We start from the raw sequence: 16065 nt of genomic DNA on the forward strand, positions 1-16065 counted from the left end.
CCCGTGCCGGCCACGTGCACCCATGTCACCAAGGACGCATCCCCACATCCAGCGTGCACCTGTGAGCAGCCCTGCCCCAGCCCACCCATCCCCAGGGGAATAAAGCACCACGGCCAGCTGGGTTAAAGGAAATACTGGCTAGTTTTTTTAAAAAAAAGAGGAAAAAAAAAAAAAAAGGAGAGAGGGAGAGCGAGCGGCGGAGCAGGGAGCAGAGCGTCATTTCTCCGGGATTGCTGGAAGCCCTGCACAGTTATCACCGCACACAGCCTCCCTCGGCTTGCCTGATCTGTCTATTCTTCATTAAGCAAATACGCTGAAATGGAAATGAAAACATAATAGCTATTTGATTTTCGGCGAGATATTTTGCATATTGGTTCAGTGCTGATAGTGGAATTTCATCAACTCCCTTTTTTCATGCTTTAAAACTGAATTACTGAGGCTGGCTTTACAGAGAGGGGAAGAGCCAAAAAATGCTCCGGTCCAAGATACTCCGCTTGGCGATTAACTCTTCTTCTCCTCCTTCTCTCTCTCTTTTTTTTTTTTTTCTGATAACAAGGAGGGATTTTTTTAAAAAATTACAGCAATTGTAAGAACTCGCATTAACCCAAGTCACTCAGGTGCCAGCGCCTGGCCTGTCCCTGCTCCGCCACCACTCCCCTCCCGGGATGGGGGCCAGGACCCCCCCATCCCACCACCAAACCTGCACCCATGGGGCCACATCCGGGCGCTGAGCCCCAAAACTGGTCCCCAGCAAAGAGGGGAGCAAGCGGCCGTGCGCCCCGGCGAGCGGGATGGCTCCGAGGGGCTTCTCCAGCATTGGGAAAATCACCATTACTCAGGTAATGATTTGATCATTCCACTCCAATTAAGGTTCTCCCAGCACAGGAACAATAAACCTTTTCTCGATGCCTTGCACTTATCTGGTAAATTAAATAAAAGGGAAAAAAAAAAAAAGAAAAAAAGGAGGGGGGACTTTTCCAGGCTGCCAAGACAGAGACCCTGGACACTCCAAAAGCAGGCATGCAGACAAGAGCAAAGCGATAAGAGGCCTCGATAACAGATAGAAAATAGCAACAGATCCAGACTTTCCCACCAGCTCTGCGAGCGGGGAGGAGGAGGAGGAGGAAGAGGAGGAGGAGGAGTCCTGTGGAAGTGGGTCCCGGCCACCGCCCGCGAGCTGCCAGCGCCGCTGTGACCGCGCGCACGTGCGAGCTGGGGGCGACCCGCGCTCGCTTCTGGTTTTCTTTTTTTTTTCTTTTTTAATTTTATCAGCACGCATCAAAGTCCAGAAGCTTATTTTATTTATTTTCTTAAAATAAAACGTATCTGCCCCTGTCGGGCTGAACGACGGCGCTCGGTGAGCTGGGGACTGAGGGCTGACCACGTCCCCACGCCTCGCCGATAATCGCCCAACAGCTCGCGGTGACCGCAGAGCCCGGGGGTGGGGGAGCACCACGGTGTCGCCAAGGTGTCCCCCCTCTGCCCACGCAGCCCGGGGACCCCCCCGGTGTCCCCAGCTCCCCGGTGTCAGCGCTTGGCATGGCAGGACCACGGGTGCAGCCGTGGGGTGAGCCGCTGGAGAGCAGAGAGCAGCCCTGTTCTCCGTTTCCACCGCATCCTTCAAGCTCCTCCTCATCCCTACGCTGACCCCAAAGTCATCCCCAAATTAAAACCGAAACAAAAAAATCCCAAATCGGCCAGCTGAGGCTTGCCACCAGGACTACGTGGGCCCAAAGCAGCGCTCCTGGTGTGCGAAACCTCGCCGGGACGCTCGCTGATCACGTCGGAAGCAGGGAGATGAACTCTGGGTATTGCTTCTTTGGGGTGGCGCAGCTGCCTCAAAATCCCAAAGCTCCCTCTTTGCCCCCAAACCAGCCCAAAATTCACAGACGACAGGCAAAGGGCTGCACGGCGAGCAGGTGTGCCCTGGGAAACCCACCCTCAAGGAGCGCCGCATCCACTCCCGGCTATGGCATCGCCAACTGGGGGTGCCCAAACCATACATCAGAGGTGCCCAAACCATACATTGAGGTCGTCCCCCCCCCTCCCAGCAAAGTCCCCCCCCCCGATTCTCCAGCAATTCGGCCAGGTCCGGCATAGCCCGGGGATTCCCCAGGGTCTCGTAGCAAGGTTGGGCTGCGTCCGCCCCGCAGCGAGCAACGCCCGGGGAGCAACCTGGGCTGCAGGGCGATCCAAAAACCGCCGCTATCTGATGGGCCAGAGGCCCGTGCTTCTCACCCAATTTTTCCTGGTACTTGTTAAGGTTTCTCTTCCAGCGGCCCCGATGCTCTGCATGGCCTCGGGTGCCCCGGGCAGCGCCGGAGCGGGGATGCCAAGAGCCACGGCCGAGGACAAACGAGGTTTTGGTGGCTGGGAAATGACGTGGGTCCCCAAAGGTTGCGTTATCCAGCGGGTTATTTTTGGCTCCCTCTGGCTGATCTTTCCCATCTTAACCTTACCAAAATTACAACGTATTCCGTGGGGAAGCCAGGGATGGAAGCAGCGGGAGGGACCTTCCCGCCCCAGGGACCCTGTTTTGGAGGAAAAACGAGCCTTTCTGAGCACACAGCAAAACTCTCCCCCCCTATCAGCCCCGGCGCAGGTTTGGAGCAGCATCCCCCCTCCGAGATATCAGCATTTTTAATATCAACCCCATGCACGGAGCTGATAATGTTGGGGCCAGCCCCAGCCGCACCTATCTCGAATTAGGAGCCCTTTTCTATCGCGCCCAGATAAACTCGCCCCGCGGCTCTTCTGTGTTAAAAGGGTAAGGAGAAGAAAAAATATTCGGGGAGCTGTTAGGCGGGGGATTTTATAGTTTGCGATAATTTTTTAATTATAAATTATTATTTTGGCTTAATTTACCTGCAGGGATGGATGCTGTAATGGCTCGTGCCTGCGCCCTGGGGGACCGCGGGTGCCTGGCAGTGGCACCCCCATCTCCCGAGCATCCCTCCCCAAAAACGAGCAGCCCCTCGTCGGCGGGGAGGGGGGGGGGAAGAAAAGCCAAGCGGAGAGGCAGAGCCTGAGAAAAACCAGCCCTGCTGATAGGGGAGAGATTGGTTTCAGCCGGAGCTGCTCCCCCTGCCAAGTCCACATCCTATCTGCGCGGGGTGCAGTTACTTAACATTCATCACCGGCTGAACTCTGTAACTTTATCAGCGCCCGAGCATGGCGCCATCGCCGGGCCCAGCCATTCCCGGCGCTCAGATAGGTCCGATAAACTGCTGATAGATTACAGGAGATTGTTTCACTTCAGGGGACGCGATTACTAATACTAATAGCGAGAGAGCCCGCATCATATCAAACAGCCGCCGAGGGGAGGGGGAGCGGGCCGCGGGGGGGGGGGGGCACGGGAAAATAATGAGAAAGAAAATACAGGAACAATGACAATGAAGTGACTTTACGTTTCAGATGGGGCCGATAGCGCCCTGATAGATTTTAAGAGAGGAGAGCTTCTAATAGAGCCGTCCCCGGCCCCGGCGCATCAGATGGATAGGAGCAGATCGCTGCGCGGAGCGGGGACGCGGCTCGGCATAGCCCTGCCTGGCTGGTGGAGGGGGTTGGGGGGGGGTAAAAAGGGGGGGGTCCCTGCATGGGAACGGTGCCCCGGTGGCTTGCGTACAGCGGGGAAACCGAGGCAGCACCCAGCAGGGCGCAGGAGGGGATGCGCGACACCGGGGGGTGCCCGGCGCGAGCGGATCGGCCGGCGCAGCGATGGCAGCCCCCCCGCTCCGGGGGCTAACAGGGGAGGATCCAAGAGGATCCTTGGGAAGGACCCCAAAAAAAATCAGGATCCAGGTGGGGGTGCACAAAACAAACTGCTCCTGCTGCTGCCGTACCACGTGCCTCGGCTGCTGGTGGCCAAAGGGACTTTTTCTGGGTGAAAAGCCTCAAATCCCGTATTTTCCCTCCGGCATGGAATAATGCTGTTCCATGGGGAACGGGGACTTTTTCCAGGTGAAAAGCCTCAGTTCCCGTATTTTCCCTCCAACATGGAATAACGCCGTTCCACGGGCGGCCTGCGCAGGGCCCCGGCAGGACGGGCTGCTCGCCCGCCGGCACGGCCCCGCGGGCACGAGGTGAGGGCGAGGCCAGAGGTCAGGCTCTGCGCTAATCCAGCGACAAATTACCCCGGAATTACCCCGGAGATCCTCACCGGAGCTGGCCCCCACCTCTCGCTGCTGCGCTTTGGGTCACCGACTGGCGGAGCCGCTACAGCCCCGTGAGCCCACCCCGAAGCGAAAACCACCAGCAATGGGCAGGATTTCGGACGAGTTTTGCCCAGTCCTGAAGTTTCCATCCTCAGCGGCACCCGGCGAGGACACGGATGGAGGGACAGGGACAAGGGCAGTGCTGGATCCATCAGGCCACCAGCGGTGATGCTCCAGCTGGGGCTCCCTGCTGGCTCCCAGTTCCCCCAGTGCCAGCTTCCAGCACCACCCAGGACCGGTGCTGGGTCTCCAGCCACCGACGCAGGGATGAGCAGGGGTTGGGGGGGCTCCGGGAGCAGAAAACACCCCTAGCAGGGTACAAGGCAGTCTATCTGCAAGCAGCAGGGCAGGCTGCCAGCACCCAGCCCCGGGACGAAGGTCACAGGAGCTGCTGGGCCCCAAAACCCATCACTGGGGCTCCTGCATCCCGCTGGCAGCCCGTGCACCTGCGGGTGCACAGCCCCCCCCCCAGCACCCTTCACCACCCCCCGGCTCCCCAGGGGCAGAGCTTTGTGCCCGGCTCCACCGATGCCGGGTTTGTGTCTGTGCAAACGCGCGCGCCTGGGCTGCCTTTTTTTTTTTTTTTTTTTTTTTTTCCTGTTCTTGGCATTTTGGTGGAGCGAGATAAGAGTAAAAAACAACAGAGCTGCTCGGAGAGTGAAAAAGGGAGATAGATAACGCAGATACCGACTCCTACACAAAACAGTCCTGGCTTTATCGCTGCTTTTTATCACAGTTCCTCTAAAAAAAATAAAGAGAACAGCCCAACTGGAATGGGGCAGCACATTAAAAAATGAACTTTATACTGCTGGCTCTTTAGTTTTATATTTAGATGAAACAAACTTAGATTCTTGCGGTCGATACCTTCCCGAGCGCGAGGAACCCAAAAGTCTGGGAGCCCCATTTGCTCTGCCAGGGCTGATTGAAGAACCTCAAGGAACATTTAGGAAAGCGCCCGATACGGGTGATTTTCGGGGTCCTCGCCTGCCCTGCCTGCTCCCATCACCCAGCCCTGTTTGAGGCCACCGGGCACAACGGCTGGAAGCAGGAATGGGACGCTTGGGATGGTCTAATGCAGCACAGCTCGTGCCAGCAGGATGGGGCCGGTCCCAAAGCATCCCCGCTGGGCTGGGTGTCATCATCCTCGGGGCTGAACCTGTCCTCTGCGCTCAGAGCCACGGCGTGACCAGCAGTCGCAGAAAAGGGCTTGGAGAAGCACCCTGGGGAGCAGAGCCAGCAGGCCTGAGGCTACAGAAGCAGGTTGGGAAACACAAACACCTCCCCGAGCACCCCCGTGCCCTGCAAACCAGCTGTGAGTCCGCGGGGGACAAGCGGGGGACAGGAGGAGGGTGCCCGGGTGGCGCTGCCGGCATCGCGGTGGCACCGCCAGCATCGGTTGTGGCACCTCCACGTGCCGCAGCCCCACGGCACCACCACGGCCGGTGACACCGAACACCCCCAGGAGGTGCAGCGAAGCAGGGCACGAGCAGGTCCCAGGTGGCCGAGGGTCCCCGTCCCACCGCGGGGACGTGACCGCCCGTGGCTGGGGACCTGGCGCAGGTGGCCCGGCTGCACCGAGCGGCTGCGGTATTTCGGGAGCAGGAGGCACGGAGCGGCTGCAGGACCGGCGGCAGCACCAGGAGGCGCATGGCCCCGCGTGCTTCCAGCAAACCCAGCTCGCACGAGCCCGGGCAGCCTGGCCCCGCAGCCCCAAAAAGCCACGGCGCCCCTCCGAGCCCCTCTTTCTGGTCCGGCCCTGAGAAAGAGGGAAGGGAAAAAAATAATAATAAAAATGGACTGGAGGTTTTTCCCTCCCCTCGCACTCCCTTCCCTACCTTCTTTTTGAAAAACATAATTTATCTGTGTATTATCAAGAAATCCAGACACTTTAATCAGTGAGCTATGAAGTCAGTATTTCCATTCTTATCTAGCGGAGGAGTGGAAATGGAGAGCAGATAGGCAGCTCCGAGCCGGGCCGTGGTGGGGAATGTTAATGGGAGGAGCGGCAGAGCCATTGGCTACCGAGCTGCTGCTATCGCTGCCATTATCGGGGCGTTATCGAGGCAACCATCGCAGCGCAGTAATGGGGCCAGTTCAACTTTCCGCATTATCATAGGAGCTGGAAGTAGCACGAGAGGCCTCGCCTGGGAGACGGAGCAGCGCGCGAGCGGCCCAACTTCCCGGTGGCGAAGGCGAGGGGAAGGCACCGAAAGCAAATAAATAAATAAATAAATAAATAAATAAATAAATAAATAAATAGCTCCGGGTCGGGGTGACGCCGCCCTGCACCGGGCACACGCCGCGCGCCGGCGGCACCGAACGTGCCACGGGGATGCCGCCACCGCCGTCCCCATCCCACGCGCCCCCAAAAACCGCCGCCCGACCCCGCTGCCGCTCGGAAGGCAAAGACAATGCGTCTATATTTCATCAGATGAACAAATTGGAGAGGCGCAGTTTCCTCCGCGCGCCGTTGAATGGGAGATGTCAAGAAAATATGTTGATGTGAGAAAGAGGAGATAAAGAATTATTTTGGAGGAAAAAAAGCCGTGGAAGGCTCTTATCGGGAGTGACTCATAGGCGCACACTCCTTAACCCTACTGCGGCCCAAGGTCAGCAGTTACATTCCTTTCGGCATTTCATCCCTTCCAAAAAAACATGTTGCTACAGGAACAATGAGGAGCCTTCACTGCCGCGGCAATCGGAAGAGGGAACTTTATTACCCCCGAAACACTTGAACTTTTCTGATAAAACATGAAGCAGGACATCGGCCTCGCCAAGCCGAAGCGTCCAAAACTCCTGAGTCAGGCAGCAAAATCGGTCACGGGATGTGTCACAGGAAAAAAAAGAGAGCTGGGCCTTCTGCTTCCATCCATGCTCCGCTCCACGGAGAGGGAGGAAGCCTCCTCTTCCCCCTCCTAGGGATCAAACCCAAGGTCCTGGGTGCCCGCAGGAGCTGGCCAGCGAGAGCCGCTGCTGGGTGCCAGAGGCGTTTTTCACTTTTTCTTCCCAAATACAGAGAGCCAGAAGGTTTCTCTGCTCCTGCCATCCCCCTGCAGTGCCCTGACCCGTGCCTTTGGGCTTTCCCTTCTCACCACGTGGGCACGGGGGAAAAAAATCCGGGCTGGTTTTGTTCCACGGCACCACCACAGCCTGCGTTTTCTGAGCCTGCAATGGGAACAGCAGCAGGCAGGGCAAACATCCTCCTGCCTTGCTCAGAAAGGGTGTATTTGACCCCAAATCCACCAGCACCAAGAAAAACACAGCAGTTCTGTCCCCAGGCTTCGCCAGCCCCGCTGCTCCCAGTTTGGGCACCTCAGGAGCATCGTCGTTGCCACGGATGGGGGGTGGCATCGACCCCACGGATGGCACAGGGTTGGGAGCGCTGCGGGATGCCCCCACCACCATCAGGCACCAGAGGCGGACAAGGCCACGGTGATTCTGGCTCCCGGTTGCCTTCGGGATGCCGCCATCGCCCGGTGTCCCCGGGGCTGCCCCCGCGCGGGGAGCCCACCTGCAGCACGGCGCTATCTCCCGGCGCAATCTGCCGCAGCGCTCCCGGGGCAAAGCGCTGCTCCCTTCCCAGCCCCGAGCTGGCCGCCTCGCAACTCGGCGAAAGGGGAAGCTGCAGCTTGCTCGGTGGCCTTGTGATTCACGAAGGGAAAACAGAGACCTTGCCCAACTGCGCGAGTCCGGAGCCAGAGCCTTCAATCCCCGACGGAGGCTCCCTGTGCCTCCCTGCGGCCCTTTGCCCGCTCCGGCCGCTGGGGCTGGGGACGTCCCCGTGGGGGTGGGAGAGCAGCGGGCACGAAGGGCAGCGCCCCTCTCCCCACAGGCCCCGCGAGCGGCCGCTCGCCGAGCCCACCGCCGCCGGGATGCTCTCGGCGAACAGATTTTGCTGCGCTGCCAACCGGACGGCATCCTGCGCGCAGCCGGACCCGCTGGTGGGGGCTTCCTGGGGGAAAGGCAGCCCGGGGATAAAACCCCTCAGCAGGGTCAGAAAATGGGAGGGAGCTGCGCTGCGAGGGGAGCGCCCACGGGGCATCCATCCGCTGGCTGGCACGGCACGGCACAGCCCAGAGCCTTGGCAGCAGCTTGGTGACGTTGCCCTGGAGGGACGCGGGGACGCGCCGTCCCCTCTGCCGCCAGCCGTGGGGACAGCTCCTCTTCCAGACCTGGGGGGTCCACTGGGACACACGCACCCGGACCCCTGGCCGAGCGGTGACCCCCACGGCGGCTCCGTGGGACGCCACGGCCCTCTCCCACCTGGAACACCTTCCAGCATCACCCACGGCTCATTGAACCCCTCCGCCCAGCACCGAACAGGGGCTGGGGCCCTGCTGGATGCGTCCCACCCCCATCAGAGCATCGCCACCCCAGCCCGGACCCCCCCCCCCACGCCACGGGGACACCCCAAGGGACCAGGACGGGTCCGTGCCACCAGAAGCTGCTCCCAGCGCATCCCAAGGAGCCGGCAGCGGCGGCTGCGGGGGCAGAGGTGCCACGGGGCTTGGCGCCCGTGCCAGCGCGGCTGGCACCGAGTCACGGCTGGCAAGCGCCTCCGAGGGGCTTGCACAAGAGGGGAGGGGCTGGCACGCAGGGTGGCAGCGCCCGTGGGAGCAGGACAGACACGGGGGCCGGCCCCGGCAGCGGTCCCCCGGCATCACAGAAAAGACCGGTTTTGGGAGGCCGCCCCTGTCCTCGGGTCCTCCCTGCAGACGAGGCGGGGAACCCTCCCCAGCCAGCGGAGCAGCCCAAGGGGGGGGGGGGGGAAAAAATCCGCCACCCCAGCCGTCCCAACGCCCACCCATCCTGGAGCATCCCACGGCGCCCGTGGGGGAAACCGAGGCACGGAGCGGCGGAGGCTGACGGCGGACGGAAAAGCGCGGCAGCGAGGGGAAAAAAATAAAAATAAACCAGAAAGCGGAGGTAGTTAGTCACCTGCACGCTACCGAAAGGAAAGGACCGCTCAGAGGGCAAACTGCAGGAGAAGAGGGCAGGAGGCGTGCCGGGAGGATCAAAAGGCACGGGGTTACCGCACCGGCACTAAAAATAGGCTCTGGGCCGGCTACTGGAATCTTTACAAGAAATTCACTCCGGCTTTCCACAAGCGCCCCGCTCCCGGGAAGGATGGCTCCCACGGCCCCGGCACGCAGCGCCCGCGGGCAGAGCTGAGCGAGGGAGGGAGGGAAATAAAATAAAAAAAAAAAATACACCACCCCATCGAGAAGGAGGCAGGGTTTTACCAGCAGAGATCACGCCCGCTATCTAACACCATCTAATAGCAATTAAAAAAATATCCCCGCGCAAAAATGTGACTGCGCTGGCCCCCCCCCCCCCCCAAAAAAAAAAAAACAACAAACCACCGCCGTGTGTTTGCTGCGCGGAGCAGAACGGGGCGATAGCGATCGAAAAAGAAAGTCAGCCCTCGTCGAACTAATGCAACATCTGTAGGTGATAAAAGGCGCTGAGGAGAGCTCGTCTTCTACACGAGGCTTGTTTCGGAGCGCGAGCATGTGGGGGGAGAAAAAAAAACAAAAAAAAAACAAAAAAAAAACCAACACACCCTGCGAAATGAAAACACACATGCAGCTGCCCCCCATCAGATAATTAGAGCGCCTGCATTAATCACATTTGCAGTGGAACAAATTGGTGGAGCCCTTTTGCCCCTCTTTTCAGTGTTTGTTATTGTAGCGAATCCTGCTCCAGTCTGGTCGGGAGAGATAAGTGGCCCTTATCTCCCCTGGCAATCTTTATCAGGATGGAGATCGGGCCTCCGCGCTTATCGGGAGCTCAGATCTACTCTAGCTGAAAGCAGAATAGAAAGGGAAAAGAAAAAAAAAAGAAAAAGAAAAAAAAAACCCGCAGGCAGGCTCCTGCAAACTACTACAAAAAATGTTCGCTTCCAGTTAATTTAGGAAGGGGGGGAGGAAAAAAAAAAAAAAACACAACAAACAACACATATATATTAAAACAACGGCACCCGGAGAGACGCACATCGGCAGCACGAGATCAATCTGCGGCTTATCGGCTCCCCCATCTGAGGACCCGGCGCTGTGAGCGCACGCACACGCAGCTGCCAGGAGCCTCGCTCCTCAGCTGTGTGCCCGCGCTCCCCTGTTTGAAGTTAATAAATATAACAGGCTATCAGGGCGAGAGATCAGCTCCTGCTCTCTATCAGCCCCTCGCATCTATCTACCAGCAGAACAAAAGGCAGAAGAGAAAAAAAAAAAATAAAATGAAATGAAATTAAAATAAAGCAGCAGCAGCTGCAGGGAGGCTGCTGCGTTTTCAGCGCTGCTGACGGAGCGGGGGGCCGAGCCGCAACCGCCCCCCCCCAGGCACGGTCCCCTGGGGCAGGTATCAGGCAGGAGGGCCCCCGCAAAACAAAAAAGCTTTTGCCACAAGCTGAAAAGCCTCCACGGAGCTGCCACGGGCTGGCAGAGCCTTCCTGCTGCCGGGGGGCTCCGGGCAGCACCCTGCCGCCGGGAGGGGGCTCAGGACCCCCCCCACCCCGCACCCATCCCCGGGGAAAGTCGCTGCGTCAGAAAGGCTTCGGCACAGAAAGCTGAAGGAGAAGGTTAAAGCAGCTGGTTAAATATAGTCCAGTGTCTGATCTTTGTCTTATCGCTCTTGGCGATCGCCCGCTCTCCCTGCGATCTCCCCTCCGAGCCTTATCTGCGCTGCTCATCGGGCTTCAGAAAAAAGAAATGAAAAAAAAAAAAAGAAAAAAAATATAATAAAAAAAAAAAGAGAGATGAAGACAGAGAGAGAACATAGCGTCACTGAGGAAAATAAAATAAGCAGATACGAATCTGGAGGAGGTTTTAATGCTCCAGCCGAGATGATAAAAAGGATAGACTTTGTGGAAACAGGTCCGGTCTGTACATTAGAGGAGTCTGGTTACCAGAGCCCTGATTCATGCATACTTTCCCTCCTCAGGAGAGAGCAGTCGGAGGCAGCCGAAACGCGCTCTCGCGGCGCTCCACGTCTCTAATGACTGTTTTCATGTTGACACATACAGGAAGGGTTCCAAGCTTTCAGCTTTTAATCAGTTTTGGCCATCGCTGGCGGCCTGAGATCAGCCTCCCACTTTATCATTTCTTCACATCTCGGCAGAAAGCAGCCGGGGAAGGGAGAGCCGAGCCGCCCGCGCCCCGCCAGCGCGCCCGCGGAGGCTGAGCGCCCCGACGGCCCCCTCTGCCCCCCCCCCCGTCCTCCGTGGGCTCCCCGTGGCCGTGGCGCGGAGCCCACGGGCCGGCAGGATGCTATCGCCCCGATCGGTTACTGGGGCTACCGGAGAGGCTTCTCCCGTTTTCCCCCCAGCTGGAGCTCGCGTGCTCCATCGCCACCGGGGACGGAGCCGCCCGCGAGAGGGGCTTCGCCGCCCAGGCACGGGGAAGGAAACCCACGGAAGTCGGATAAAAAAAAAGAATTATCCAAAAGGAAAAAATAAAATTAAAAAGGAAAAAAAATTCAAGGAGGCAGCCGGGACTATTTTTAACTCTACCCGGGTAAAAGTCTAGCTGAGCTTTATCACCAGAACAATCACCCCAGGCAGGGAAACAGGTAGGTGCAACTCAGCCTTGCAATTATTTCAAGAGAAAGATAAAGCTGTATTATCACATGGTGGCCAGCCTTCCCTATCCCCGCATCTCGGCCTTATCGCCGGCTTCGATCGACTCAAGGGGAAGAAAAAAAAAAAAAAAAGAGAGAGAGAGAAAAGAAAACCAACAGGGAGGAAGGGGGGGGAAAAAAAAGCAGCCAACCGAGCCCGGCACCGAAAAAACTTCCAGCGCTTCGCCCAATTTCTTGGAAGACGCGGCGGCACATCGCGGCATCGCGCCGGTGGGCGCCGATAACGGGGCTCGGGGGGGGGGGTCCCGGAGCGACACCCCCGGGATCCCAACCTCCTCCCCGCCCTAAGGGGCCTCAGGGTGCCGGGGGAGCCCCCCCCGGAGCCGGGGGTGTCCCACGGGAGACGGAACCCCCGTGGGCGGCCCGGGGAGCCCCTGCCCCGCTGCGGCTGAGCGGCGGGCAGGGGAGATAAGATCCCAATTTGAGGCCGTCCCGACAGAGCGATCTTTATCGGGCCGGGACTCGCGGAGCGGAATATTTTCCAGCCTTATCGGGGGCCCCCATCGGGAGCCGGTACCGGAGGAGCCACCGAGCTGGCAGCGCCGCCGGGGAGGGGAAAGGGGGGGGGGGGGGGGACGAGGTGGGGAACGGGGAAGGGGGCCGGGATGAGATGGGGAATGGGGACGGGGAACGGGGCTGGGGAACGGGGCTGGGGAACGGGGCGGGGGGGGGCAGCGGGCACCGGGCACAACCGGGAACGGGGCTCCCGTGGTGGGGATTGGGGCAGAGGGGAAAGTGCGGGGGGGGGGGGGGGGGGGTGTGCAAAAAATTAAAAATAAATTAAAAATAAGCCAGGTGAGATAGCACCGGGGGGACGAACCGGGACTCACGTTTGATCTGCCGGGGGTTGCTCTGTTTCCTCCTGGACATCGCTCGGCGGGGGGCGAGCCCGGCGCCCCGGCTGGCTGCTGGGCGGGCGGCGGCGGCGGCGGGTGGGTGGCGGGGGTGGGGGCGGCGGCAGCGGCGGCGGCGGGCGGGGCCCCCCCCCCCCCGGGGCTGCTCGCATCGCCCGCCCGCCCCTCGCTGCCGGGGCCGGGGCCGGGGCCGGGGCCGTGCGCGGCGGAGCGGAGCCGCCGCCGCCGCGGGATTTTTCTCAATGGGGCGCGAGGCCGCCTCGAGCCCGCCCCAGCCCCCCGAGGGGGCGGGGCCTGCCGCCGCCGCGGCCGCTCATTGGCTGGCGCCCGCTCTCCCCGCCCCCTCCCCCCTCTCACGCCGGCCACGCCCACCGGATGGCGTAACCGGCGCGCGCGGCGCGGAGGGGGCGGGGGCGGCCCCGGGGGGCGGGGGGAGCGGGGAGGGGGAGGGGGTCGGCCCCTCCCCTCGGGGGTTCTGCCCCCCCCTCCCCCCAGCATGGCCTGCACCCCCCTGTAGGGGGTCCCCGTTTTGGGGTCCTCACCCCCCCCCCCCCTCCCCGCAGGGTCCCCACGGCCCTGCCGTGGGATCCCAGCCCCCCCCCCCCCCCAAATTTGGGGTCCCCACCTCCTTTTGGGGTCCCGACCCCCCTTTTGGGGTCCTCAGAGCATCCTTTGGGACCCCAGCCCCCGCCAGTTGGGGGTCCCAACATCAATTTTAGGGTCCTCAGAGCGTCCTCTGGGACCCCAGCCCCCACAATTTGGGGTCCTGACCCCATTTTGGGGTCCTCAGAGCGTCCTCTGGGACCCCAGCCCCCACAATTTGGGGTCCTGACCCTCTTTTGGGGTCCTCAGAGCGTCCTCTGGGACCCCAGCCCCCACAATTTGGGGTCCTGACCCCATTTTGGGGTCCTCAGAGCATCCTGTGGGACCCCAGTGCCCCCCATGGGATCCCAGCCCCTCCCCGGTTACCCCTTTTGGGGTGCACCAGGGGTCCTGACCCCCCCCCACACACACACTTTGGGGTCTCCAGTTCCCCTTTGGAGCCGCTGAGCTCCCCAAGGGACCCCAAGCCCACCCAGGACCCCCACCTAGGGGTGCACAGCGGGGACCTAGCACACAGAGGGCCCCATCCTGCTGTGCCCCATCCCCTTCTGCATTGGGACCCTTGGGGTGCCTGCGGGGTGCTGCTCTGCAGGGTGCTGCCCCCCTGAAATTCGGCGCCCCCACAGTTCCCCGTCTGCCTCTCCCACCTTCAGATCCAGCCGTGCGAGGGTGGAGGGGCCAAAACCCGCGGCCAACGGGAGCTGCTCGGGGTTGGGTCCACGACCCGAATGTTTTTGCTGTCAGGGGTAACCAAAAAATGGGGCCAAGCCCAGCCCTCGGCATGGGGGGGGGCTTTGCTGGGACCGCTGCTCCTGGGTTAGTGCCTCCTGGGACTCTGCGGGAGCCCTTGATGGCACGGCACGGCACGGCACGGCATGGCACGGCACGGCACGGCACAGCACGGCAGCTTGGCCACGTCCCCTCTCCGTACACCACTGAACGCTGGGTGTGCTTTTTTTTTTTTTTTCCCTTTCTCATTTTTTTCCTCTATCATTTTTTTCCCCTCTTTTTTTTTTTAAAGGGTTTTTAATTAGCTTCCTGTTTCAATGGTGGGATAATGAGTTTTAAGCGGCACATGATTCCAGTAAAGAGGTCAAGCCGGCAATGAGGATGTCAAAAGAAATTAAGTTAGGAATTACGAAGAGTTCCAGGGGTAAGAGAGAAACCGGCGAGGGCGGGCGGTGCGGCGGCGGCGAAGGGCTTGCTCTGCGCCCGTTGTGTGCCCACCCCCAAAGGTCCCAGCGAGGCGTGCGGGGGGGTTTCACCTCGTTTGGGCCCGAGCTGCAGACCTGGAGACCGCCAGAGCTCGGGGCCGGTGGCTCTGCTTCCAGTGCCTTGCTATTCCTTGCCACGTGCGTAATGCCGCCGAGCGCCCGCGCACGTCCTCGCGGGGCCGTGACACCGGGCGCTGCCCGTCCCCTGCTTCGGCTCTGCTCGGAGATGAACCCCTGGGGCATCGGGGGTTCTGCTCCCCAAAGCCATCTTGGGGGGGTTTCATTTGTTGTTTTGGGGTCAGGGCGCTGGGGCTGGCACCCTTGGGCGCGCCCCTGAGGCTCAGCACCGATGCCGGGGAGCCGAGGGCTCTGGCTCGCACCGCATCCTCCTGGGGAGACCTTTGGGCAAACCCTTCAGTTCATGGGGTTATCATAGGATCATAGAATATCCGAGCTGGAAGGGACCCACAAGGATCATTGACTCCGACTCCTGGATCCCCAAAGGACCACGAAAATGAGAAAATTAAAAAAAAAAAAAATCAGACCAGGTGTTAAACGCACGCCAACAAATCCGTGGGGCTGTGGTGGGGGACGAGCGGGCGCAAATGGGGTTGGGCACCAAGTGGCTGCCTCTTGCTCTACAACGAGTGGCCAAAAACCCCTCAAACCAGCCAAAAACCCCTCAAACCAGCCAAAAAAACCCTCAAACTGGCCAAAAAAAAAACGTGCCAGAGGCTGCTTGCAGCACCAGCCCTGCCCCAGGGACAAACAGGTTGCAGTCAGTCCTCACCCTTGCGCATTCCTCGCCAGTGTCCTTTTAATTAGCGCCTTGGCACCCTCCCAAGCCCTCCGAGATCCCCCCGAGGCCCGAGAATTTGCAGTCGCTTCGGAAAATGTAGGACTGAGGGCTGGATCCACGCTGCGGGACCATCCCCGAGCACCTCCCCGCCCCATCGCCCCGCGTGGAGACCCACGGGTGCCCCTGCGTGGGTGCCACCCGCCGTGGCACAGGGCTGGGTGCCGGTGACAGCACCACATCTCCTCGTGGGTGGCTCGTTTTTTTTTCCTCCCCCCCCATCCCGTTGTGTTTGCAGAGAGATTGTTATAGGGTAACAGAATAAATAGCGTGTTTTCCCGAGGAGTGAATTACATGCCTGCAGAGCAGAGATAATGCGCCGGCAGCCGTTTCCCCCATTGTGCGCGAGGTGACATCTTTTTATGGAGCTGTGTACATTTGTATTAGTGCCAATTAATCTGGGGCGATATTATTAGAGACGCGGGGAGAGGATGTGTCGGCGGAGGAATGTAAATGGAAAAAGCCGAGGTGCTGCCTCGGCCATATTTTAGGGCCGTGGGGCGGGCGGCAGCGGCGCTGGGTGCTGCGCTGGGCGCCCCGAGAGGTGCAGGGCACCCATGGGAGCTGCGCCGGCCGGTGGCACAGCAGGGCTGTGCTTGGGGCTGCAGGAACAGCTGCAAAAAGTCGTATTTTAGGCTTTTCTTTTTGTTTTGTCCTAAAAGGGAGGAATTGCATCCGGGGTGCCCCCG

The 16065-nt window shown here is 60.2% G+C and overlaps 1 protein-coding gene across 1 annotated transcript in view; it reads right to left on the minus strand.

The window, feature by feature from the left end:
* The window catches only part of ZFPM1 (zinc finger protein, FOG family member 1), a 32279-nt gene extending 19367 nt beyond the window's left edge, over nt 1-12912 (minus strand). Inside the window, 1 exon segment of the mRNA XM_080551994.1 lies at nt 12680-12912. Within this exon segment, the coding sequence (XP_080408120.1) occupies nt 12680-12719 (40 nt within the window). The 5' untranslated portion in view covers nt 12720-12912.
* Between the last annotated feature and the right edge of the window lie 3153 nt (nt 12913-16065).

This window comes from Anser brachyrhynchus, assembly GCF_964034855.1.
Source record: "Anser brachyrhynchus genome assembly, chromosome: 12".
Classification (NCBI taxonomy): domain Eukaryota; kingdom Metazoa; phylum Chordata; class Aves; order Anseriformes; family Anatidae; genus Anser; species Anser brachyrhynchus.